Genomic DNA, 25,790 nt, shown 5'->3' on the forward strand with positions numbered 1-25,790 from the left:
AACATTATTGAATAAAAAATATATAGTTATAAATAAATAATGAAGGTGACCACAATTTTTTATTGAAAAAAAATTTTTTTTGGAAATTTTTTGTATTGATATTTGTAAAAGACTGTGTACTGATTACTTTTTGTAGGAAACATTTTTTTGTCACACCACCGGAAATGTCTGAAAACTCGTGTGAATAATGAATAATTTGGCCACGATTTCGATCGAACTCACCACTGTGCGCGTGTCACGCGACGCTTTAAACTATCATAATTTTCACGGTGGTCTGAGGGGGGACGCGAATTTTGCAGGATCTTTTAGAGGAGATGTTGCTGAAAATGTTCCACGTTGTTAGAGCCATCATTTTTGATCATTTTTTAACTTATTCCTTGTCAAAGGTGAAAAACTTTGACGATTTTCCTTAGTTGACTCAGTATTTTTTTTTATAACAAATTATGAACAATAATGTTTAGTTCCTGGTGCGTCCTCAACAAAAATATACATTCTTCGTATAAAAAAAAATTGGGCACTTAATCTTCAGTAGGTTTTCCAGGACACCGTTATGAAGAAAAGGAATTTTTTCGGTGATAAATCATATCTGAAAAAGTTTGATCTTTGAACGCTTATTGTGACGAGAGTTTTTAATAACTTTAATTAATATTATTGTTTTCGAATGTAATGGACATTTAAGAATCACTGTGCATTGGTTAAAAATCGATATGAGGACTTTCATTTTTTAGCTCATAAACAGCTACCGACCCATTCTGGCCCACTGTGCGTCGTACTGGAGAAACCACATTTTCTTGAAATTCTACACGTTTAACGAATTTTCTCAACGTTAAAAAACGTTGGTATCATAATCTCCGTATTTTCCCATATTCTGCAAAGTTTCAGCTTTAATTTAAAAAGCTAAAATCTTATCTTTTCTTCTAATCTCATCTAATCTTAACCTAAAAAGTATTCAGAGATGTCAGGCAGCCGCTGTACGTGGCGCGCTAATTTCTGTGAAGCACTAACTTCCAACACAGCTGCCATTGGTAAAAATTGTCGCAGCGAGTTCATGGGGTACTCAATCGAATCGGCAGAATCTCTGCTTCAATCTGACGTTTGGATCATGGTATTACGATCATTTCTCGCCGAGATACAGCGAGTTAAAGGAAAAATGGAAATTGTGAATTTTTTAAGCATATTTTCATAAACACCTGGTGTATCGAAATGTTAATGAAATTGAAAAAACAAAAGGACTGTTTTGAAGAGAAAGAAACGCTCTTTCTATTGCTTTTTTGCATAAGGTTCTATGATAATTCTTTCGCTTTCTGGAGCCAGCTAAAGTTAAAAAGCCAACATTTACTTCAATGTTGAATAACTCGAATAAAAAAATCGCAAAATAATCAACAACCATACATTTCACACAGGAAAGATAGCCCTTCCAAATGATATTAACGCGATTTATCAAACAAATTTATGGCTCCCCGTGTGATGTTCCAAAGTTGCACAAAATTTTTGTTAACCGTCAATGTTGTTTTCATCTCGCTATAATTTTGTAAAAAACCAACAAAGCAACAATTTGAAACAGAGCATCTGAAATTAGAGGTTTCAGACTTTCAAACCATTGTTTAACGATATCGATACGGCCATTTTTCACGGAGTTATGATCACGTAAAGTGGGACCAATTTTTCGGATTCGCACAAGTGATTCCTTAATTTTTTTTGAGGAGTGTATTTATTACCTTCACCTTATTTAAATTAGTAAAGAACCAATGAAATTTTTATTTGTTTACCGTTCCTGAACTCATCGTATCTTTCATTGCAGATTCAGAGGACGGCGATCGTGGTACACTCGTTTTTGAAAGCAGCCACCCATCGGGAGACAAAGTCAGAGGTAACTTCGCAAACGCATTCTCAATCGCCTATGGCCTATAACATAGACGCGTTTGTTGCAGCTCAAACAATTCTCGCTCCAGTTGCTAAACCGGCAAATTAAGTTTACCGTCAGCGGGTACTTTAACCTGGATAACTCGCTGTTCCAATCGGTGAGCAAACACACGATCAATCGATCTTGGTTACGATCGTTTCAGTTCACAATCTATCCTCTTCCTGTTCATTTTACTACTTCAGATGCTCAGCACGGTGGTAACGTACCTGGTGATCCTTATCCAGTATGAAGCGGGGAACTCGGCTGTGCATGTTTGCAATTGCGATTGCCAGAGAAAGTGATCGTTACCGCAAAATTATATTTTTGTGAAACATTTGGAGGGAGGACAATCGGATAAAATTGTGTTTCTCTTGCTATTGGTATCGGTGAGTTAGAAATGGAGAAAAAATTCATGTAATCGGTTGCGGTGTGCGGATACCCGAAATTTCGGCATAGTACTTTTGATAATATTTCATTGCTAAATTAAATTAAATTTAGATTTCTATATGAAATCTGCATTTTTTCGATTTTTTTCGTGTTTTTCATTTTTATAACCATTAGTTTGCAACGGAAAAATCTGGGAAGGATACCTAATATGTGGCTTGGTATCCGAAATGTGTCAGATTTTTTTCAGAATTTTTAATTGTCAATATATAGGGAAAATTGGCCAAAAACTGGCATTTCGATTTTTCTCAATAACTACCCTTACAGATGAGATATGGGGCTGAAACTTGTCAGAGGGGATCTTTTTGGGTAGGCCATCGAATGTTTCAAGCTCGATTAAAATCCCGCCGGGGGCGAATTTCACCCGGCTATTTTCTTTTTCATAATTAGTGAACTTTGAGCGCGGATATCTCGGATACTATGCGAGATAGCGAAAAACTAAATTGAATCAATTTTGTGGCACATTTTATCAGCTTTAATTTTGTGTAGAATGGTCTTATCGCTAGGACGCATAGTTTCCGAGATATCCGAGCTCAAAGTTCACTAATTGTGAAAAAGAACTCTTCAGCACAATTAGCGAACTTTGAGCGCGGATATCTCGAAAACTATGCGAGATAGCGAAAAACTGAATAGAATCAATCTTATGGCATATATTGTGAGCTTTAATTTTGTATGGAATGATCTTACCGCTAGGACGCATAGTTTCCGAGATATAAGCGAAAAAGGGGACCTTTTACGTGCCCCCCTGCACCCCGCTCACCTTCTAGGAGTGGGGACTTTTATGTTTACCTCCTAAGTAGTCCAAACAAAGACCCAAACTTAAAAATTGTGTTCCTTCCATTTCCCTCTACAACTTTTCGTTGACTGGACTACACCCCTAGTAATCAGTGATTGTAATCATTATACTTACTGCGGATTCTATGCATTTATGACAAAAATGAAAAAGTCCTTGGAAAAATTTGCGGTCATGGTTCCACTATTTTCGACATTTTAAAATAATCGAAAGGCAAAATACATGTTCGTTTAACTTTTGTTCCTCACGATTGACTTGGACAATTATTATTTCGCATAAATATCTACAGTCTAGTAATCATTATAGTTTTCGAGGATTGCAGGGTTGAAATCATTGGACAACGATGACGAGAAGTTTCTTCGAATCAGAATTTATCAATAATGTCGTTAAATAGGACTAATGTACATCGATTGCATGCACGGCAGCGAATTCACGAGAGCGACTGATTAAATATCATTTACGCTCGCAGTCTGCCTCTTCCTTTGTTCGTATGTACACGCACACGTAGCCTCGTAAGTAATTGATGAAGGTAAGCGCGCAGAACTCGACTACTTTATGGTACAAACGATCCATGTAGTCATCAGAATTCATCGAGGAAGTTGTCTGTAGCACACAGCCGCGTTCGTCTCGTTCGAGTTGCATAGAACGACACTTGATACTCCGACGAGGACGTCCAACTTTGATATACGAACGCATTGAGCCTCTTTGTCGACGTAGGCATACTAAACACATGCATCAAATACGCTACATCGATACTATACGATCAAGCACGCCCACGAATCTGTTATTTGCTCGCTGACAGACGAGAAGCTTTTACCTCGTTTCAAAGGTATGTATCTCGTTTCGCAAATTTACTCGGGCCTGCCTTATGCGATTTAGGCATTTCGTTTAGAGTCCGTGCGCCATTTTCGATCCACGGAAAATAATATTGTGGAGTAAGAGTTCATGAAATACGAATTTATCAAATCGTAAGGATGACTGAATGGCTAGTGACGATATTATTGGGTATGGGAATAAGTTTTCGCCCTTTTGGAGATGTCGTTGTACTTAAGTACGATCGCGTATTTGATGGAACGTAGTATGTACATGTTTTCGAAAGGTCTATGTCTAAGCTTCAAGACGCAGTTAGTGGCAATTGTTTCGAGCGTGAACAGCAGTCAATTTTTCGCGTCAAAAATGTCGACTTTTGTTCCAAGTAAGCAGCATTTGCGGGAAGTTGTGTTGCATTATTTTGTCTCAAAGAAAGGTGCCGCGAAAACGCATCGTTTGCTCGTGGATATTTACGGGGGCGATGCTCCATCAAATACAAGTTGCAAAAAATGCTTTCGGCGGTTTAAAAACCATGATTTCGACGTAAGGGACAAAGATCGCGATAGTGCGCCAAAAAATTCAAAGATACAGATTTGCGAGCATTACTTGATGAAAATCCACGTCAAACACTTGAAGAACTACAACTATTACGTTTGAAGCGAGCATTAGAAGAAAAACGACCGGAATGGGACAACATGCACGATAAGCCGACTCTGTTACATGACAACGCTAGGCCACATGTCGCAAAACCCGTCAAGAAATACTTGGAAGGAGTGAACTGGAAAATTTTGCCCGACCCGCCATATTCGCCGGACATTGCTCCTTCAGATTTCCACTTGTTCCGGTCCATGCAGTCTCCCATATCTGGAGAGCAGTTCACTTCCTATTTAAGTATCCGAAATTGGCTCGATGAATGGCTTGCATCGAAACAACCAGATTTCTTTCTTTGAGGAATTCGTTTATTACCTGAACGGTGGAAGAAGGTTGTAGATGCCGATAGAGCATACTTTGAATAAATTTACTTTCCATTTGAATTTCTGAATAAAGAGCTTCTTTTCATCAAAAAAGGGCGGAAACTTATTCCCATACCCAATATTATGTTCAAAATGTACAAATTGGAAAATTGTTACATTATAAGGTGGTCGTAATTGCGAACAGAATTGTTACAAACAATAAAGATCCTCATGGGGGGGGGGGGGGAATATTGGATGAATGAGGAAGAGAGAAAATGTAGGATGTGTGAATGGGAGAGTGAAACCTGGGAGCATGTATGGGAGGTATGTTTGAGAATGGATGAGGAGAATAGTAGAGTGGAGAGAAAGGAAAAATGGAGGGGAGGGAAAGAAAGAAAGGATACGAAAGAAAGAATGAATATAAAGATGAAAGAGAATGGAGTTAGATTAGAAAAGAAAACCGGGAAGGGAAGTCCGAAAAATAGGGAAGGGGGAGAGGAAGGGGGAGTGGATGGAAGAATGTGGATAAACGAATGGGTGTACAGTATGATTAAAGATCTCTCTCTCTCTCTCTCGATCTCAAAAAAACTGTAAATTAATGTAAATAAATAATGTAAATATAGCAATAAGAAATAGATATAAGTTAGTAAGTAAGCGATAGTTTTTAAGGAAAAGTAAGGAAGTGAGTAAGGAGAAGTATAAGGAGTTTTGTAGTCGGATTTGTAACCCCGAGGGGATCAAATATATTATTCACACATTCATTCATTCAATAAAGATCCTCAGGAAAATCGAGAACTCAGGGTAGCCATGGAAAAAGTGCTCAGAAATTGATTTGGAAAATTGATGAAAATTTGAAGGTGTACGAAATCAGAATTATTTTTAATTTTTGAGAAGACTTCATGTGTGCACAATTGCCCACTGGACAAATTTTGTTGAATGACTAGCAACAGATCGATAAGGCCAGGCCCGATAAACAGTATTCGACAATCGCGCGAATTCTTTCATATCATTTTTCATAGAAAATGGCCATTGAAGCGATATTTTGAAAACGCTGTAAATGGAAAATATAGATACTCTTCACCGTGCGATATTCATTCGGCTAATCACAAGTGTCTCGACCAATGCTATACTTCAGCAGCGATTGTAGCCCGTTTGCGTACAAATGCACGATTAATCGACTGCGGATTGTATTCAATTTATAAAGTCTTCAGCCTTTGTTGTCACCATCCAACCAAATTATTTAAAATAATTCCATTTATCGATCGTAAATGATGACTATCAAATTTATAGACGCTTTCGGCGCCACCGTTTCGGTCAATTACTATGTAATATGTTTTGCAAAATTGCTATATTAGTAATTGATCGAAACAGTAGCGCCGAAAGCATCTATAAATTTGATAGTCAAATTATTTAAAACGAATTTGACAGACCACTTAATCAGCTAGCTAAATTAATATTTGTTCGATACTAGTGTCTCGTAGGATACCCGAGGTAAATTAATTTCCATTTGATTCTGTTCTTTGTCAAGATACTGAGCCACGTAAATTAATTTTTGTTACAAATTAATTTTCATTTGATTCGAGTTTCTGTGACAAAAATATTTGCACGAACATCCGTACTCCGACGATAAAGCTGATATGCTTTCTCTCACGCGTTCTCTATGCACTATGTATTAATTATTATACTCGCGCTTAATTGTTTCTCTTACCGAAAAATATTATTCGGTATAATACTGACGAACCTATCCTTACGTATTCACGATCACATTGCCTGTCACGGACTATACATATACAAAACACATGTAACAGTAACACGAGCGGTCATGTATGTCTCTTACATTGCTATATCGCATGCGTATATCGACGCACACCGGAAGCGGCTCGCTAAAAACATCTCTCATTTCTCTCGGATGCGGCTATGTTTGCTCTAACACTTTTTTACAAAATACTTTTTTTTTCGCGCAGCTTTCGAACGAATTCGCAAAGCCTTGGAGGTGCGCAACAATTCGGTAACGTGACATCTGAAAAATATCGTTTTTGGATTCTCTCTGTGGATCCTCTTGCCATCGATCGCAGCGGACGTCGAGTAAAAACCAACGGTTGCGAGACGGTGGAAATGCTTCTGCTTCTGTTTCCGGTTTCCGTCGCTAGATGAAAGACTGCAGTTACGAGAGTAGTCTCGTTTGCCGGGGTCACGATGGAATCGCTAAGAAAATTTTAGTTTCACATGGATTCAAAGAAACCGAGTTCGACGTACATAATTGATCTGCAGATTTTATGCATTCGTGGCATCTTCGGTTTTTTGACACTCAGTTGGCACAGTAGAATCAACTGTTTTAAGTGGAATGTAATACAACCCCGAAATTTTTATAAACCAGCTCGTCGGAATCTGTGTTCTCGCACTGACTGTATTTTTATTATTAAACATTCAAAGTCAGTTCTTTTATTCATACGTTAACGGACATCCTACGCATAGTGTTTAGGACCTATAAACAAGTTGGGCGAAAATGAGACTAGGACCTCCAAACATTACGCACCCTCATGAACTATCCAATTGGTTTTAGCCGGCAACGCGAACCCGTTTCCGAGGAAATCGATTTTGAAATGCATCATGTGCGTTATATTCCATAAGTAAAAACCTCTTGTCACAGCGGTCGGTGTCCCGTGTAGGCATTTTTTATAAATATTTGTTTTTTCACTTTCTTTTTTATTTTTCTACGTGCTCTTCAATACTTCAAATTTCAATTTCAACGTCAACTTCAACTCTTCGATCTCAACTTCAATTTTTCAATTTCATCTTCGACTTCAATTTCCATTTCAACTCTTTGATTTCAACTTCAACTCGTCAATTTCAACTTCAATTTTTCAAATTTCGATTTCAACATCAATTTCTACTCTTTTATTTCAACTTCAACTCTTCAATTTCAACATGAATTTCAACTCTCCGATTTCAACTTCAATTTTTCAATTTCAACTTCGTCTTCAATTTCCATTTCAACTTCAGTTTCGACTCTTCGATCTCAACTTCAATTTTTCAAATTTCAAATAACAATTGCAATTAAATCACTATAAAAATAATAGAAATTGAAGTTGAAATTGACGAGTTGAAGTTGAAATCGAAGAAGTTGAAATGGAAATTGAAGTTGGCATTGAAGTTGAAATGCAAATTGAAGTTGAAATCGAAGAGTTGAAATTGAGGTCGAAATTGGAAAATTGAAGTTGAAATCGAAGAGTTGAAATGGAAATTGAAGTCGAAGTTGAAATAGAAGAATTGAAATGGAAATTGAAGACGAAGTTGAAATTGAAGAATTGAAGTTGAAATCAAAGAGTTGAAATTGATGTTGAAATTGAAATTTGAAAAATTGAAGAGCACGTAGAAAAATAAAAAAGAAAGTGAAAAAAAAATTATTCACGAACACGGGACACGAACCCCGACCAATCTCGTAGTAGACATTTTCTCAACTCATGGAATATAACGTACATGTCGAATTTCAAAATCGATTTTCTCGAAAACGGGTTCGCGTTGGCGGCTAAAATCAATTGCATAGTTCATGAGGGTGCGTAAGCTATTTCCACACAAAAACTCGTTGCGATCCGGCGTTCTCGATACGCGAGGTCTCCTCGTGAGTGATACTCAAAGCTTCGGAGTGGTTTCAAGACTAAGTTTAAAATTGGTAGTGCAGTTGTGGTGATCAAACTCGGCTTCGCCAAGTCATTGTCCGTCACAATGGCTCCCGTTATTTCATCGTAACCCGTTCTTCGGCAACCTCGACCGGAGAGAGGACACCTCTTCGAGGGAGAATTCAGTCGGTCTCCACGGGACATCGCATCGGTTAAAAAACGTGGAAAAATCTCATAATCCCGGGGCACAGTTCGCTCGGTCAAACCGTTTTGATCTTTGTAAAAAAACCGCCTGTGTACGTTCGCCGTATAACAGTATTGTCGCTTCTGGCCGGTGTCCGACGCGCGCCTCGACAGCATTTCTGGTGGCTCTTCGTAAATAGAAAATGAAACCGAGGCAGACAACGATCATCATCGTCGCGCAATCATTCGTCGAAACTAGTCTCGTCTAACGACAAAACGATCACGCGCGATTCTCTTTATTCCTCGGCGAAGTTCGCGAGACCATCCCTCGAAGGAACCGTCGACGTATCGTTGAAGGGGTTTCTTTGGCATGTTTGTTACGGGTACAAACTACTCTAGCTATTCTCGATCGGTTCCGTTAATAGTACGGGTTTGTCGCACACTGATCACCGCAGATTCGAGACTCGTCAATGTTCGAGTTCCGAATGGGTCGAGTCTCGAATCTACGACGCACTACGGCAGGCTTGGGCTCCCTGTGCCCTGCGGAGCACTCTTTTACTCCGCCTCGAACACCTAAGCCATACTCACTGGGGGCACTTATGCGCAGTCTCCAGGAAGCGTACCCTTAGGGACAATTCAGGCCGGGGAGAGACTCGTCCAGGACACCCAAACCATGCCCTCTCGTTGCTCTTCATTCAAAGATTGATCGTTTCTTGTTTTCGGGATATGTAGTGACTCGAAAGATTAAATTTGGGATAAGAAGCACATAGTTGGCCTTATACAGTAATTCTTCAATCGAAGTCCTGGGTCGCCTGTGCGATCGATGTCCAGTGCCTACTCACTCCACTGCCGGCCAACGCCGCGCCGCGCCGTAGGGCGGCGATGATTGATCTCTTCTTGGGTATATCGGTGGGAACACCACAACATTGACTCGAGTGAATCGAATTCTCAAACTTCTTAATTTTTATTATCGGTTTATGGGACTTTTGCTAGCTTATTCCTGGCGTTTCTCTGATTAAAATGATACCGAACACGATATAATTTCAACTGTATTTAGTGGTTTAATCGACGGTGAAAGTTTCGGGAGCAAGGAAGGACAGCGACAACGCGGGCCTTTGAACTGCGACGTCGACTGTTCGCGTCTCTTTCTTTCCCATACGCTCTTCTTGGTTGCGTTCGAAACTTTCATCGTCGATTAAATCACTAAAATACAGTTGAAATATATCGTGTTTGGTATCATTTTGCATTAGAAAAATGCCACGAATATGTTGGTGAAAGTTCCATTAACAAATAATGGAAAATAAAGAAGGTACAACTTTGGTGATGACGCACGGGCCTTTAACTGTGCCGGCGAGGGCGACACGCTTCGGCCACGCGATACTATTTCATTCTGTCCTTCTCTATGTTTGGCTCGTCGATTGAAGTCTCGGCGCGGTAGACGCAGTCATAAAAAAATAGCCTCCCTACGCTATTGAAGTCCGTTCAAAACACGGGTGTTGAGACTTCGATCGAAGAATTACTGTACAGCACTCTATCGATTCGTCGAGAGCAACGAGACCACGACCACTCGAGGCATTTCGTACAGAAAGAGAACAAAAATGGACAAGATCCAATTCCTCTTTTCGTTTAGAGCTCTTCCAGGGCCAAGAGGCCCAAGCCTGCGCTACAAACTAGCTCCGAACGGTGTGCGTTTCACTTGTTTCCTTTTTTTATTCTCGCGACGCTATACGCTAGTGGCACTCGTTAATTGCACTCGATCAGATTATAGCGAGATAAGATAAGGTAGCCTCCCGTGCGACAGTACGCGATACGAAATAAAAAATTAGTTGTCTGTCACGGATCAGCGTGTGTTTCACTTCTGTGTCGTACGATTGCCTTTGGGACGATGATTCCTCCTCCTAGGGTTTCGATCGAAACGCCGAGGACTCCACGACAAGTTGATATGCTGCTCGCAACGGTTAGCTCTGGGACCAATCGGAAGCTCCTCGATCGTTCTGTCGACGATCTTTGCTTCGTTAGTCTTGCGGATCTTGTGGATCGTTAGACTGATGTCTCGGCAGACGTAGTGCCGTTCACTGTCAACGGGCCGAGGCTCTCCTTCGATCGGATCAAGTCTACCTGGAATCACCGAACCGAACATGAAGCACGCTTTCGATTGGCTCCGACGAGAAACACACTAATTATGAACGAGCAATGCTAATTACGTGCAAAATAACTGCGAGGTGCGTTGCGATGCACAACGGGAAGGGGGAGGTTGTTCACAGCTGGGTCTTCAATATCATCAGATGTACCCAATTGTTTGAAAGTCATTTTGCCAGTGTTATTCTTTAAGCGAACTAAGCAGTGAGAGATATGGACAAAATTGATAGTGAATTCTAGTATTAGGTCAATCGGAAAGTTCCGTCCGTTTAGCGTCGAGCAGCTATAGATCGAACTGTCGTTAACTATAACGTCTAAAGTAATGTTAACTTTCTTGATCGGACATCTTTCAATAAAATTCAATACAGAACAATATACGCTTGTATCAATAACATCGTTTTTTTCTACATTGAAAATGTCGGAATTTGAGCCGAATAAGCGTCATTTGCGCGAAGTGTTAATTTTCTGCTTCAATTGGAAGAAAACTGCAGCTGAAGCTCATCGAATGATTGCAGACGTTTATGGCGATAATGCTGTTTCCGATAAAACATGTAGAGAATGGTTTCGACGCTTCAAAAATTGTGATTTTACTGCGGAGGACAAAGAGCGTTCTGGACAGCCACGAGTATTCGAAGACGAAGAATTGCAGGCATTGGTGGATGAAGATCCATGTCAAACGCAAAAACAAATTGCAGAAGCGTTAAATTCTGCTCAATCTGTCATTTCCGATCGTTTAAAAACCTTGGGGAAGGTCTACGAGGAAGGAAAGTGGGTTCCATATGAACTCAAGCCAAGAGACATTGAAAAGCAAAAAACCATCTGCGAAATTCTGCTTGTGAAACTTCACAAAAGTTGTCGAAGAAATGTTAGAAGCACTTCGCTGGGAAGTACTACCCCATGCGGCTTATTAGCCAGACTGTGCCCCTTCTGACTATCACTTGTTTTGGCGATGGCACACGCACTTGCTGAGGAACGATTTAATTCTTACGAAGATGTCGAACAATGGATCTCTGACTGGATAACCTCCGAAGATGACTCATTCTTTCATCGCGGAATTCCCTTACTGCCCGAAAGATGGGGAGAAGTCATCGAACGATGGACAATATTTTGATTACTGTACTTTTTCATTTTGTTTCTGAAATAAAGCTCTACTTTTTGTAAAAAAACGGACGGAACTTTCCGATTGACCTAATAAGTTCGTGTGTATTCACATAAAATAAATGGAAATTATTTCATACTTTTTAGTGCGTTTTTTCGAAGTCGGTTTAATTTTTTTGTTATAAAATTGTTTGATGTAGTCGCTGCTCTATCTCTGCGGCGAGAAAAATAAAGCTAAAATGTGGTTAAAAAATGTTATTTAAATATTTTTAAAACATGAAAAAATATTGTTAAAATCATATATGTAAACCATATAATAAAAAATTGAGAAAATAAAAAATAAGGCATGGAAAAAAAAACTTCGTGGTGGGCAGGATTTGAACCCTAGCATATCCACTCCGTAATCCGACGCCTTAACCATTGCGCCAACCTGTGATGTTGTGAGCGCTTCGAACATTTTGGTATATATTCCACAGGAGACGATTTTTTTACTCTCTCAAATCGCATTTCTGAGGTTAAAAAATTGCCCAATTCAATGTAGTAACACTAATTAGAGCTTAATGTACCCCCACGGTAGAACCTGCAAGTCTAGCTTTCCTTCTAGCAGCAAAAACGTCGAAGCAGTTTGGTTTTTATTGTTTTTGACAATGATCTCCCACAACAAAAAATCTGAAAAAAATCGAGGACACTGCTTTTCATGGTAGCTTATTAGGGCACTAAACAGTAAAATAGCATGTTTTCATATTTTTGAGAAATATTCATTTTTCCGACGTTTTGAGTGTTTTTCATTTTTCACGACCATAGTTTGCAACCAAAAAATCTGAAAAAATTCTATAAAATGCGTCTTAAGACCCGACACGTGCCACATTTTTTTTAGAATTTTAGAAAACATCCGAGAGTGGAAAATGAGCAGAAAAGCGCGAAATCTAATTTACCCTATAACTACCCTCACGAGCAAGCTAGAGGGCTGAAATTTTACTCAGATGGGTTTTTATTGGTCAGCTTTCGAATGGTTCAAGAGCCATTGAAAAACCTCTAAGGGAAGTTTTGACCATCTTAATCGGCTATACCCTTTCCGTTGATCAAACAGAGTAGTCAAACTATATCTATTAATGAATCCAAGGTCATTTGAAGGTCGTAGTGTACCACATCATTGAACTCGTCTTGACATCAGCTACAACACTGTGAAGTTAAAAATATATGGTGCTATTTAAAAATCATCGATGACCTTCAAAACACCTTGAAAACGACTACAATCGGAACATTTTTTTATATCACCATATTTTCCCCCTTTAACAGTACAACTTTTCTCTCTAACATTTTTTTCTATCTCTAATCCTAACGGAGCTATTTAGGTGGCCTGTTTGTCGTGAACCACCCGGTATACATATGTATAGGAGGATGATGAGGAGGAGGATCATGTTAATTCTAACCCACTTCCAGAGAAGCTAGAAACTTGAAAATTTGGAATCAGGTGTCTTTCATATCAAAACCATCACGAAATAATCGAAAATCCCGAAAAAGAATTTTTTTTCTTTAAATGAAAAGACCACATAACGTCATGTGGTTGGACATACCCTATATGCTTTGGGTTGTAATATGATGGATGGACCAAGTTCCTCTCGCCTATCAAAGTTGTGATATGATGGATGGATCAAGTTCCTCTTGCCTATAAGGGCTGTGATATCGGGAAGGACCAATTCCCAGAGGCCAATGATTGTTGTACGTACCTAATTCAAACTTTACAACCTAGGGAATGCTCATTATGTTCTTCAATCTCTGAAGCATCCTCATGATTTTCATGATTCTGTCCATTTTTTTGTACATTATTCTCATTTAAATTTTCCTATTCAAAATTAATATTCGTATTTTCATTAATTTGAGTCAATTCAATGTCACATGTATCTCTGTCTTTCGATTTGGTTTCTTCTGAATTAAAAACATTCATAAAAAATGATTCTTTGAAATCATTTTGATCTAACGAATTGTTAAAATTATAATTATTTAATTTCTCACTTCGCTCGTTTAATGACTTAAGTAAATTCTCATTACAAATTTGTTTATTTAATTTCAAACTATTTTGAGAATTCTGTATATTAGGGTGGACCTAAGCTATACTTGGCGAAAAATTTTTATCGAGATACAAAGCACGACGCCCCCCAGAATGGTTCTCTTTGGTGAGAAAAAAATTTGGGCAAAGTTTGAAATCGATCGAAAAAAAGGATCACGTGGCGCATTTAAATTGAAAATTTTGAAAATTTTGAAATTCATCGTAACTATAAAGTATTATATATCGTTGGATTTGTAATTTTTTTTAAAATAAGAATATGGAAAAATTATATGACCTTAATTAAAAAAAAAATAACGATGACCTTGAAATTTCGAAAATTTCATTTTTAAAAAAAATTTTTTTTGTGCCATTATATTTACCATATTGAACAGTGCAACTTTTTCCTCTGACATTTTTTCGTATAACCACAAATAACAGAGATATGTCATTTTGTATTGTACTATTGTACTATACATGTGAATGAATATTTTGAATATATTCTACAGAATAGTGATAAGGAACTATTTCTTATATTCTAATGTAAGACTATCCGCTTTTAAGATGGCAAGGACAGAGCGGGTCACCAAATAATACGCCGATCAATGGTGAAGCCGCTCGCCAAGAATGCATTTTATTAAATGAACAGACAAACAATACAAAATCTAGAGAGAGAATCCAAACTTGACAAGTCACTGGAAGAACGGGTCCTCAGACCCGAAGTGGCTGTAAGGACCCGCGCTGCCAGCGTATTTTATGACGCTACCCCTCTGGGTTTCCCTGAGAGGGAGGTAGCTGTGTGGTTCGCCTGTGCTGCGGACCCTCGACGTTCGATTTACATGTTTTTCGCTATTGTTGTTTTCGTTGCGTCAGGATATTGCTGGCGGTAATCTTTTACCATTTGCAGTACCAACTGCTTTTCTTCCTCATTGCGAGCTAAAATTTGATTGTATGTAATCCTGTATTAGCTTAACGGCTCTTTCTGCCGAATCATTGACCACAGGTAAAGCCTTAACTATATCTAAACCTAGTTTGTAAGAATCTTCATCTTGCCAAACTACTGGATCTTTTTTTAAAAATTCTGTCAATATATTAAATCTACTAAAAAATTTTCGGCTTTCGTCTGATATAAAACCTGAAATGTCCTCTTGCATGTGATCGGCCACATTAGTTGGTAAAATGACAAATTTTTTATAATAATCGCCGCTACTAAAAGATCACTAATTGATCAAGAAACTCTTGTTCCTGTTGATCATGTATCTGGGATCGTCGTTTACAACTCTTTTGTAAGACCTTCCACTTGTGGTATAATGACTCCAATTTCTCGACGCAGCGACTGTTTAACTGAACTGGAATTTTGGCCTTTTCCCACAACACCTCCACTTCTTTAACAACAAGGTGTGCACTAGACCGAAGGTTCAATTTCACTTTCCGCAAATTATAAAATAGCACTCCTAAAACTTGTCGTTTCGATGGCAACTTAGCGTCAATTATCTGATTTTCATCATGTTCTAATAAGAACAGTTTTTCGCGACTTCTACTTTCCATTGGGCTTCTCAATTTATATAGAAATTGAGTAGTCTTCCTGTATGACTACTGTAACGTCTCGCGTCTGCCAAATCTGGATTGAACGACGATGATCACGAGTCCGATTTTGTAAGTTGAGGTGATAGTTGATCAAAGACAACACTTGAGGTTGTATGTTCGCTTACTCGATACTGATGATTACAGTTCGTTAGCTCAGACAGATCTAATCGGTGGTTCTCTGATACATCTAAATCTTACTTCGGTGTGGATGTCGTTTGTTTGAAAAAGCGTGATGATTGGTTGATGGAGTTGAAAGTAATTGGTGAAAAAACTTGTAAGGATAGGAGTAGGAATAGGAGTGGGAGTTTAAGTACGGGTTGTTATAAAATTTTTAACGAGGGTTTACATCTGTTTCCCGGGTGTGCGCTTATGAATTTCAAGATAGGTAAAATTGTAAAAAAGTGGACTTAAGGTCCACGGGGTACATCTGGAGGTAACGTAATAAATTATATTGGGTCATAGGTAATAAATGGATATGTTTAAATATCTGTTATTTGTGGTTCTACGAAAAAATGTCAGAGGAAAAAGTTGCATTGTTAAATATGGTAAATATAATGGCATAAAAAATTTTTTTTTTAAAATCAAATTTTCGAAATTTCAAGGTCATCGTTATTTTTTTAAAAATTAAGGTCATATAATATTTCCATATTCTTATTTAGAAAAAAATTACAAATCCAACGATATATAATTCTTTATAGTTACGATGAATTTCAAAATTTTCAAAATTTTCAATTTAAATGCGCCACGTGATCCTTTTATCCGATCGATCTTAAATTTTGCACAAATTTTTTTCTCACCAAAGAGAACCATTCTGGGGGGCGTCGTGAAAAAAATTCGTTGGTCAAAAAATAAGGACCACCCTACTGTATATTTTTATCTTTACTATGTGTGATGCGTTATTCATTTCATTAATTTTAAAAGTGCTAATGCATTTATTTGGTTGCAAATTATTTGTTATTTTAGTAATACTATCTACTGTCTCAACACATTTTAGTTTTACAGTTTCTGTTTTATTTATGTCCTGAATTAGGTAAGTACAATAATCATCGGCCTCTGGGAATTGGTCCTTCCCGATATCACAGCCCTTATAGGCAAGAGGAACTTGATCCATCCATCATATCACAACTTTGATAGGCGAGAGGAACTTGGTCCATCCTTCATATCACTGAAGTGGATGGGCCGGGGAACTTGGTCAACCTTTACACGAAGTGTTTTGGTTTGGATCTTGGATTCTTCATCATACTGCTCGGAAAAATATTATGATGTTCCAACTCTTCGGGAGTTACCATTATTGGGACCATAAGTTCTAGACAAATTCGAAAATGCAGTTATACCAATTAAGTAGCAGCTTACTAAGCACTTGAATTGATTTCAACACTTGAATTGAATTGTCATGCTATTTATCTGGAAAAGTGTCAATCAACAAACTGCGATATCGTTTCCAAATTTTTTCTGTTCTCTCAAGGAAGCTTGAGAAGAAAAATTATTCTTGATTTTTAAATATAATATAGTGGAGCAAGATCGAGATTCGTTTTTCAGCTTTCAACAGGTTGTACCTTTAACTTTATGCGCGTTAAGCGAAGCTCATTGTTAGCTAAACCATACGAGACAACAACAATTGTATAAACAGGGTGAGTCACGAAAAACAAAACACCTGACTTTCTCTGTTGGTATGAATAAGGATAAACGAAAGGTTCAAAAGCGAAATGCAACCATTCAAAGGGGGCAATATGCTAATATTAACAGACCTGCAGATGACCTTAGACCAGGCATGCACAGGTGGACGATTTGGGAGCAGGAGCAATCGACCCTGCTCCTGAGCAGGGTCGGAGCAATGACCTTGCTCGGACGTATGGAAGGGGAACCCACCAATTGTAAACGGAGCACGAGAGAAGACGAGAAGAAGAGCGTATGAGAGTGGGGGCGGCGTCTACGTTGTTGTAGTCTGACCACTCCGGCGCGCTCTCCACTTCCCCACGCCCCTCCCACTCGTCTTCTCTCGTGCTCTGTTTACAAGTCACGCTTAGTGGGTTCCCCTTCCATACGTCCGATCTGCTCTGAGAGCATACGGGGAGCAACTTGGGAGCACGGGAGCTGCTCTCAGAGCAAAGAGCTGTGCATGCCTGCCTTAGACTATAAATGGGTATAGTTTGACTACTCTGTTTGATAAACGGAGGTTTTTAATGGGTATGGGTACGCCGACCATCTGCGGCCCGAGTACCACACTACCCCCTTCTGGGGTGTGCGTAAGGCATTTTCCCTCTCACTCTTAAAAAAAGAAAAAAAAGAAAAAAGGATTCCAAGGGTGCAGGATTCGCGTTCTTATTTCTCGATAATACAAAAATGGGGTTTTTTAGCAGTCAAAATCCTATTTTTTCGTATACGAGGCGTGATTTTCATAGTTCGGCAACATGTAGCTATGAAAGTAGCTAAGTGCGCAGTTGTATGCTTCCGAATAACGCAAATTACGCCTCGTAAACGTAAAAATAGAATTTTCAAGGGTGATCGCGGCCTAGATTGATCTTTCATCTAGCGCTTTTGGATACTGAAAAATCCTATCTTTGTATAATCGAGAAATGAGAACGCACATCCCGCACCCTTGCAATTCTGGAATCCCGGAGTTGGCCGTTTTCTCGTCCACAGAAACGACAAAAAAGGTAAATGTGACATCACATACCGTAAGAGAATTTCTGGATAATAAATTTCCAAATGGCTAGATACGGCGCGGCGTATTAACTCCTCTTGATTTTTTTGTGGGGAACATTGGAAGATTATGTATATCGTGATTAACCGACTAGACCAGAGAACATGCAAGAATCATCGTAGATCAATTTCAACAGAATCAATTGAAAGTGCAATTGATTGCCTTGATAACTTCTAAATGTTTGTGTTTCAGCTCATGGTCATAATTACGAACCTTTAATTTAATTCAAATAAAATGATTGCGCATTTTGAAGTTAAGATTACTTTATCATAAATTTTCTAATCACAGAAGGTCATAGTGTAACACATCATTGAACTCATTTTAACATCAGCTACAACACTACGAAGTTAAAAATATATGGTACTATTTAAAAAAACACCGATGACTTTGAAATGATGAAAAAAACGTTATCACAAGATCAGTTGATATCATCATATTGCCCCCTTTGAACGGTTTCATTTCACTTTTGAAACTTTCGTTTATCCTTCATATCAACAGAGAAATTCAGCTGTTCTGTTTTTCGTGCCTCACCCTGTATATACAGTGAGTGTAAAAAGTATTCTTACGCCCTTCAAAATAGAATAACTTTTTTCTAATTGTACCAAACGACCTGATTTTTATAATCAATTAGAAGCGTTGGTTTATGAAATGTAATAAAAAAAAGATTTTCCAAAAATTATAATTTACAAGGTTACATGCAAAAATAAAAAAAGGATTTTATAAAACTTTTTTATTTGGGCCCTTATGGAAAATTTAAAATATATGTTTTGTAGATCTACGTAGTAGTTACACACATGCTGAAAATTTCATCGAGATCGATTGACATACACACGAGCTTACAAGCGGTAAAAAATTATGAAAATCGTAGTTCTACACGACTTTTGATCAGTTTCTGCTTAAAATCCACAGAATCGTACATGTTTCGATGCGTGTCGTTTTTCCCTGCGTTAACCGATTTCAATGAAATTGTCAGTATGTGTATAACTAACATAGATCTACAAACACATATACATATATTTTAAATTTTCATTAACCCTCGTCCGCCCCTCGTGTCAATTTGACACAGTTTTCCCGAAATAAGTTATACTGTTGAAAGTTATATGTTCTGTTATTTGTAGGTAAATTTGCCCGAAAAAAATTTAATAAATTTAGTAAATGTTTTCTCATATCAATTTGAATAAAAAAAACATCGAAAAATAACTGTTTACGTTGTTATTTTATCGATTTTTTGTCACTGTGTCAATTTGACACCGAGGAACAGATTCAGTTCGTGAAATGAGGGATGGCTGAGGGGGGGGGGGGGGGGGAGTTAAGGGCCCAAATATAAAAAGGTTTTAAAAATGCCTTTCTTATTCTTGCATGTAATCTTGTAAATTATAATTTTTGGAAAAGCTTTTCTGGATATCATTTCGTAATCCAATGCTTCTGATTGACGATAAAAAATCAGGTCGTTTGGTACAATTATAAAAAAGTCATTCTGTTTTAAAGGGCGTACGAATACTTTTTACACTCACTGTATTTATTCGATGTATTGGAGTCGGAGTTCTTCCTAAGGAGCAATTTCTATTCAGAGACGACTCTACTAAAGGGTACCGTGCAGCCCCCTTTCATAGTCTTACTCACAGTAGCGTACAGGGGGTATGTCGCATGCCGGTGTATTGGTGCTCTTGCTGTGTGTCTTGCCATGTGATTTATCGAATTGATGGTGAGATCGTGGTTAGAATTTAGAGTCATTTACGTGTGTCACCTTGATCGAGATTCCACTGTCATCCTCGTCCTCCTCGGTCATGGTGGTCAGTCTCGTTGTCTCGTCGGCCATCAACGAGCTATCCTTTTTCGAATGCTTCTTTTGCTTCCCCGCGCTAAATTCAAAGATTCAATCATTTAAACGTCAACAATTTAACAACAATCTCTATCTAACTGGTACATCTTCTTATTTCGCTCAATGTTATCTTCATTCAATTCTGTAATTCTTTATGCGAAGAGGTAGACGTTGTCTCGCCAATTTCTTACAATTATTTTGTTATCGAATCAAATAACTCGACCAATATTTTGGCGATCGAAAATTAACCCTCTGCACTCCAATTGGGCACTAAAAATTTTGATACTGTTTCTTAAAACAATATTTGTATTATTAGTTTGTTTCGAAGAAATCGTAATCAGTAGACTGCGGATCTGTATGGAAAACAAAAATTGTCTGTATCAATGGCGAGAGGCAGGAACTAATTTAAGGATATTTCTTTTTTTAATCATTCTAAGGCGTTTTGGAAATAATCTTAATCTCTATTATATAAAAAGACAGTCCTGACTCACTCACTCACTCACTGATCAACGCCCAGGCTAAACCCTTGGACCTAGAAAGCTGAAATTTTGCACAGAGGTTTCCTGTATGATCTATACAAGGGATAAGAAAGGATATTTCGAAATTCAACCCCCAAGGGGGTGAAAAGTGGTTGCAACGTTTGTGTGAGGAATATTTTATTTGTGGTCGGATTTGCTTAAAACTTGGACTTAATGCTCTTTGATATAATTATTCAAACACCTATTGCGACATTTTAAAAAATTGAACCCCTAAGGGGGTGAGAAGGGGTTTTGAAATCTAAGATGGCATGACATAAAATTAAAACTCTATATGGGTGAATGGGGGGTTAAAAGGTTTTATGGAGAAACAATATCAATTTCCGAGGGCATTACACGGTTTCCTGTGCGAGCGAAGCCTAAAGATAGTAACTAAAGAAAGTATATATTGATATTCCTAAATTCTCTTAATCGATCTTACATTTTAACTTACATTTTAACTCAATGTTGTTATAAATGCTTAAAAGTCGCAGTCTAGTAATCAGTGTTGCAAAATCATGACATAATCTGGATCAGAAAAAGTGTGTTGTTTTTTGAGTGAAAATAGGTTCGAGTGCAAAGGGTTAAATATCTTGTTTCGTACTTCAATAAAAATTTTATTGAATAACTATTTATAATTTTATTGAAATGGATTTTATTTAAAAAACATTTCAGTTCGACCTCAGCACAGGATAAAATTGCCGTTTGTAAAATTTGCTGGATTTTTCCGAAATCAAGGCTATTAAATTGATTTAGTACGTACTTGATCAGCTTAGACTGCTTCGGTTTCTCATTCCCTTCGTTCACCTGCTGCCAAATCCCAGTCTTGTTCACCTCCTCGCTGATGTTGATACTCGTCACGGGGATCTTCATGATGTTCCCATTCGCCAAAGAGATTTGTATGTTGCCTGGTGTCGTCCCGTAACCCGTTGACTCATTCTGTTCCTGTGGGACACGTCGCTCGATTAATTTTACGAGCGAACACAATGATCAAAAATCGGTTATGAGAAGCCTTGAAGCCATGCATCGAGCTGAGCAAAACTCTCTCGACTAACGTCTCAAAAGTTGCACGCACGAAGATGGATTTGGATATTCAAACGGTGTATCGATTCGCGTCGGTCGACAAATCTACAATGACTCATTTAGCTTTTGACGTCTGTTTGGACCTGTCTGACAATCTGCCTTTAGACAGCCAGTAAATACTTCTTATCCTTGTTCTATCTTTACATTTTTTGAGACTCAATCTTTCTCGTAGAGAGGCACGTTGAATTAATATAAAGCACAGTGTTGTATTCAAAAATGTATTCTACTATCGAAGATCATCTGCATCGCCTTCTACGCATTTACACAGTGTTATATAAGTGATTAATGAATCTTCGATCTCCAAAATAAAATTACAATCAACTGCGAGAGCCACGAATTAATTTGTACACCTGATAATTGTATCATAAATCTCTTCATGATCAAACTACATATGAGAGGCACGAATTAATTTGTACACCTGATACAATCGAATGATGTAAATATTTCATTGACAGCGTAGATATACAGGGTGAGTCCGAAGAAACAGAACACCTAAATATCTCCGTTACTTTTCGTTGTATCAAAAAAACTTCTTAGGACAAAGTTACACTGTTTGATGGGTCACATGTAACGGTGTAAGGGAAAAAAATTTCGAGGTCATTTTTTTATGAGATTTCAAGGTCATCGATATTTTTTTAGATGGAATGAGATATTTTTTACGACATCAATCGATGCAACTGGACATTCGTTATAAAAAAGTAATTATGTATGTCGAAAAGATAGTAGTTCACGAGATATTTCAATTTAAATAACTCTAAAACACCATTACTGTCGTACTAAGATGTTACACAAGTAAGTAAACGCTAACATCAATTTCAATTTCAATTTCAATTTCAACATCGATTTTTCCATTTCAACTTCAATTTCAATATCAACTCTTCAACTTCATTTTTAACTTCAATTTTTCCACTTCAACTTTAATTTCAACTTTAATTTCAACTTCAATTTTAACTCTCCCATTTCAACTTCAATTTCAACTTCAATTTCTACTCTTCCATTTCAACTTCAGTTTCTACTCTTCCATTTCAACTTGAATTTTTCAATTTCATTTCGTTAATTTCAACGTCAATTTTTCAATTTCAACTTCAATTTCTATATCAACCCTTCAACTTCAATTTCAGCTTCAATTTTTCAATTTCAATTCGTTAATTTCAACTCTTCAATTTCAACTTTAATTTCAATATACTCTTCAACTTCATTTTTAACTTCAATTTTTCCATTTCAACTTTAATTTCAACTTCAATTTTAACTCTCCCATTTCAACTTCAATTTCAACTCTTCCATTTCAACTTCAATTTCTACTCTCCCATTTCAACTTCATTTTTAACTTCAATTTTTCCATTTCAACTTTAATTTCAACTTCTATTTTTCAATTTCAATTCGTTAATTTCATTTTCAACGTTGATTTTTCAATTTCAACTCTGCAATTTCAATTTTTTAATTTTAACGTCAATTTCAATATCAACTCGTCAACTTCAACTTCAACTCTTTAATTTCAATTTTTCAATTTCAACGCCAATTTTTCAATTTCAACGCCAATTTTTCAATTTCAACTTCAATTTTTCAATTTCAATTCGTTAATTTCCTTTTCAACGTCGATTTTTCTATTTCAATTTCAACTCTTCAATTTACACTAGCAAGTAAACGCTAACGTCTTACAATTAGTTCGATAGTAATGGTGTTTTAGAATTATTTAAATTGAAATATCTCGTGAACTACTAGCTTTTCGACATACATGGGTTAGTACTTTTTTATAACGAATGTTCAGCTGCATCGATTGATGTATTAAAAAATACCTCATTATATTTAAGAAAATATCAGTGACCTTGAAATCTTGTAAAAAAGTGACCTTGAAAATTTTTTCCTTACACCGTTACATGTGGCCCTTCATACAGTGTAACTTTGTCTGAAGAAGTTTTTTTGTACAACGAAAAGTAACGGAGATATTTAGGTGTTCTGTTTCTTCGGACTCACTCTGTATAATTCTAATATAAATATACAGAAAATTGTATGTTAAGAACTGAATGAAATATTGCAACAACAAAGACAATTGTATCATAAATCCCATTACGATCAAACTGTGAGCGAACGTAGATCAACAGACCTTAAACTGGAAGCATCTTGTACAAAAATGTCTTGAAAAAATTCTCCACCATTTCGAACACTTTAATTCGATGAGGACTAAATACTACATTTCGAAAAGCTCTAATCCAGGAGCAGTCGAAGCTCCGATGAAAATCGAGCAGCCACGTGAGTCATTGCAGAGGTCTGTTCGTAATCGCGTGTGAAAGAGCGAGACTCGCAATTTGTCGCTCTGTTTACAACTCTTTTATTCAGCCATCGATAGTGAAATTACAAGTTCTACTGGAACTGATCGGGCGTTTCGATACGGTTGTAATCCGCGGCCATCGTCATCACGATCGCAACAGGACGTATACTCGCAGTGCTCGACATTCGATGGTCAACGTAATGATAGTGTGTGTGTGATCGTCAGCGGGGTATGTATAGTAGATAAGACTTTGAAAATGACATTCCTCGTGCGCTGAGGAACTATAAGGACACGTGCACATGTGGTCACGTACCGGATGACATCCGCAGGACTCGACGGCAGGACTGCTACCTTATCGCCTCCTTCTCTCATTATCCTTATCGATCATTTTTCCCCCGATTATCAACCCCCGCAAGTCCAAGTTATCGGAATCTCATTTCCGTAACTGTCTGATTAATCGATTCGGAATCTAGAATCGTGATTCGTCACGCGAGAGCCGTTTGCAAAACGCCAGTTTCCGCCATTTCGATGTATAAAAATGTCCATCTCGTCTGACCGACAACGGGTTTACTATACTTTCGATGCGTAGTCAAGGAATGTGCGCAGTATACTGTGTCGATCGTGTCCGTTTTCGAATGCTGCGCAAGGAACAGTCGGGATTACAGAGAGATTGGTGTGTGTTTTCAAAGAATATTGTATTTCGAATAGGTTTAAGGCAGGTCATCCATGATCGATCACATAGTCGAACCGCTATACATGTGTGTCGAAGGGTGGACGTGTTGTCGCGATCGAGTGACAAGGATTTCTGTATTTGTATACTCTTGGCCGGTGTCTCCTCCTCTTTTCACTTTCGTTTCTTTGCTAGGCCGAGCGAGACTAGGCTTCGTCAAGTGCGAACAATTTGTAGACGACCGCTCGACACCGCAAACATCCTCCGTAATAAATACACCGCGGACGTTCGAACAATGACTCGTTGCATCTGACACTAATATGTATTAGTAAGCACTCAATGGCTGGAAATTGGTCAACAACGGCAAATTTACAAAGGCGCACCGTGGTTAAATCGTCGATTAACCCTTAAGCAGGCTTCCACAATAAACAAATCAATGAATACTTGCATTATCCAGTTGGTCTCACATTTATATACCTTCTCTATGAACCATCTGTATCAACGATGTTAATTTTGACCACTGAAGACTGATCTGCTTTGCAGCATCGGTAACTAACAAAAAAATATTTGTTAAACCTTTGCAGTCAAGCGGCGCCTCGCCGCTACAGCGCATCGCCCAGGCTGTTTATTGCGTCCACTCGAGCGGCGCCACAGTGGGACAAACCGATGGATTTTGTGTCAAAATCTAAAAACTTTCGATAGAAATGAGATAGAGCGATGATTTTTTAAAAATTCAAGCTGAAACATTGCAGAATGTCGGAAAAATAGAGAGTTTATGGTACCAACGTTTTTTAACCTTGAAAAAAATCGTTAAACTTGCACAATTTCAAGAAAATTGTTGTTTATCCAATATCACGCGCCAAACAATTTTTTTTTTACATGCTATACATCATTTCCATGGAAAGCTCCATGTTGTTCAGAAAGGGGTAAAGAGGGGTTGCAAGGTTTGCTCTGACCAAAGTATGCCTGGCGGTAGACGTGAAACCTCAAATTATACGTGCCCTGACAAACCGAGGATGCATCTTGGAGATTGTTTTGTAAAATATCAAACAAAAACCAATTACGGAGAGTAATATTTAACAGATTTTGTTTTGTAAAACGTAGAAATAAATAAAATTATTGAAATTTTATTATTTGTATACGTTTGGTT

At 37.8% G+C, this 25,790-nt stretch overlaps 1 protein-coding gene across 13 annotated transcripts in view; it reads right to left on the reverse strand.

The window, feature by feature from the left end:
* Window positions 1-4,229: 4,229 nt before the first annotated feature.
* Ndae1 (Na[+]-driven anion exchanger 1) overlaps window positions 4,230-25,790 on the reverse strand; it is a 124,681-nt gene continuing 103,120 nt past the window's right edge. For 12 of the 13 annotated variants that reach the window (XM_076424366.1, XM_076424360.1, XM_076424367.1 and 9 more), the window contains 3 exons: window positions 21,382-21,563; window positions 20,029-20,143; window positions 4,230-10,824 (listed from right to left, as the gene is read on the reverse strand). In XM_076424366.1, the coding sequence (XP_076280481.1) occupies window positions 10,747-10,824; window positions 20,029-20,143; window positions 21,382-21,563 (375 nt within the window). In that variant the 3' untranslated portion in view covers window positions 4,230-10,746. Of the gene's footprint in view, window positions 10,825-19,904; window positions 20,144-21,381; window positions 21,564-25,790 lie in introns of all 13 variants that reach the window. The other variant, XR_013009044.1, reaches the window with a different exon arrangement.

This window comes from Lasioglossum baleicum, chromosome 5 (assembly GCF_051020765.1).
Source record: "Lasioglossum baleicum chromosome 5, iyLasBale1, whole genome shotgun sequence".
Classification (NCBI taxonomy): Eukaryota; Metazoa; Arthropoda; class Insecta; order Hymenoptera; family Halictidae; genus Lasioglossum; species Lasioglossum baleicum.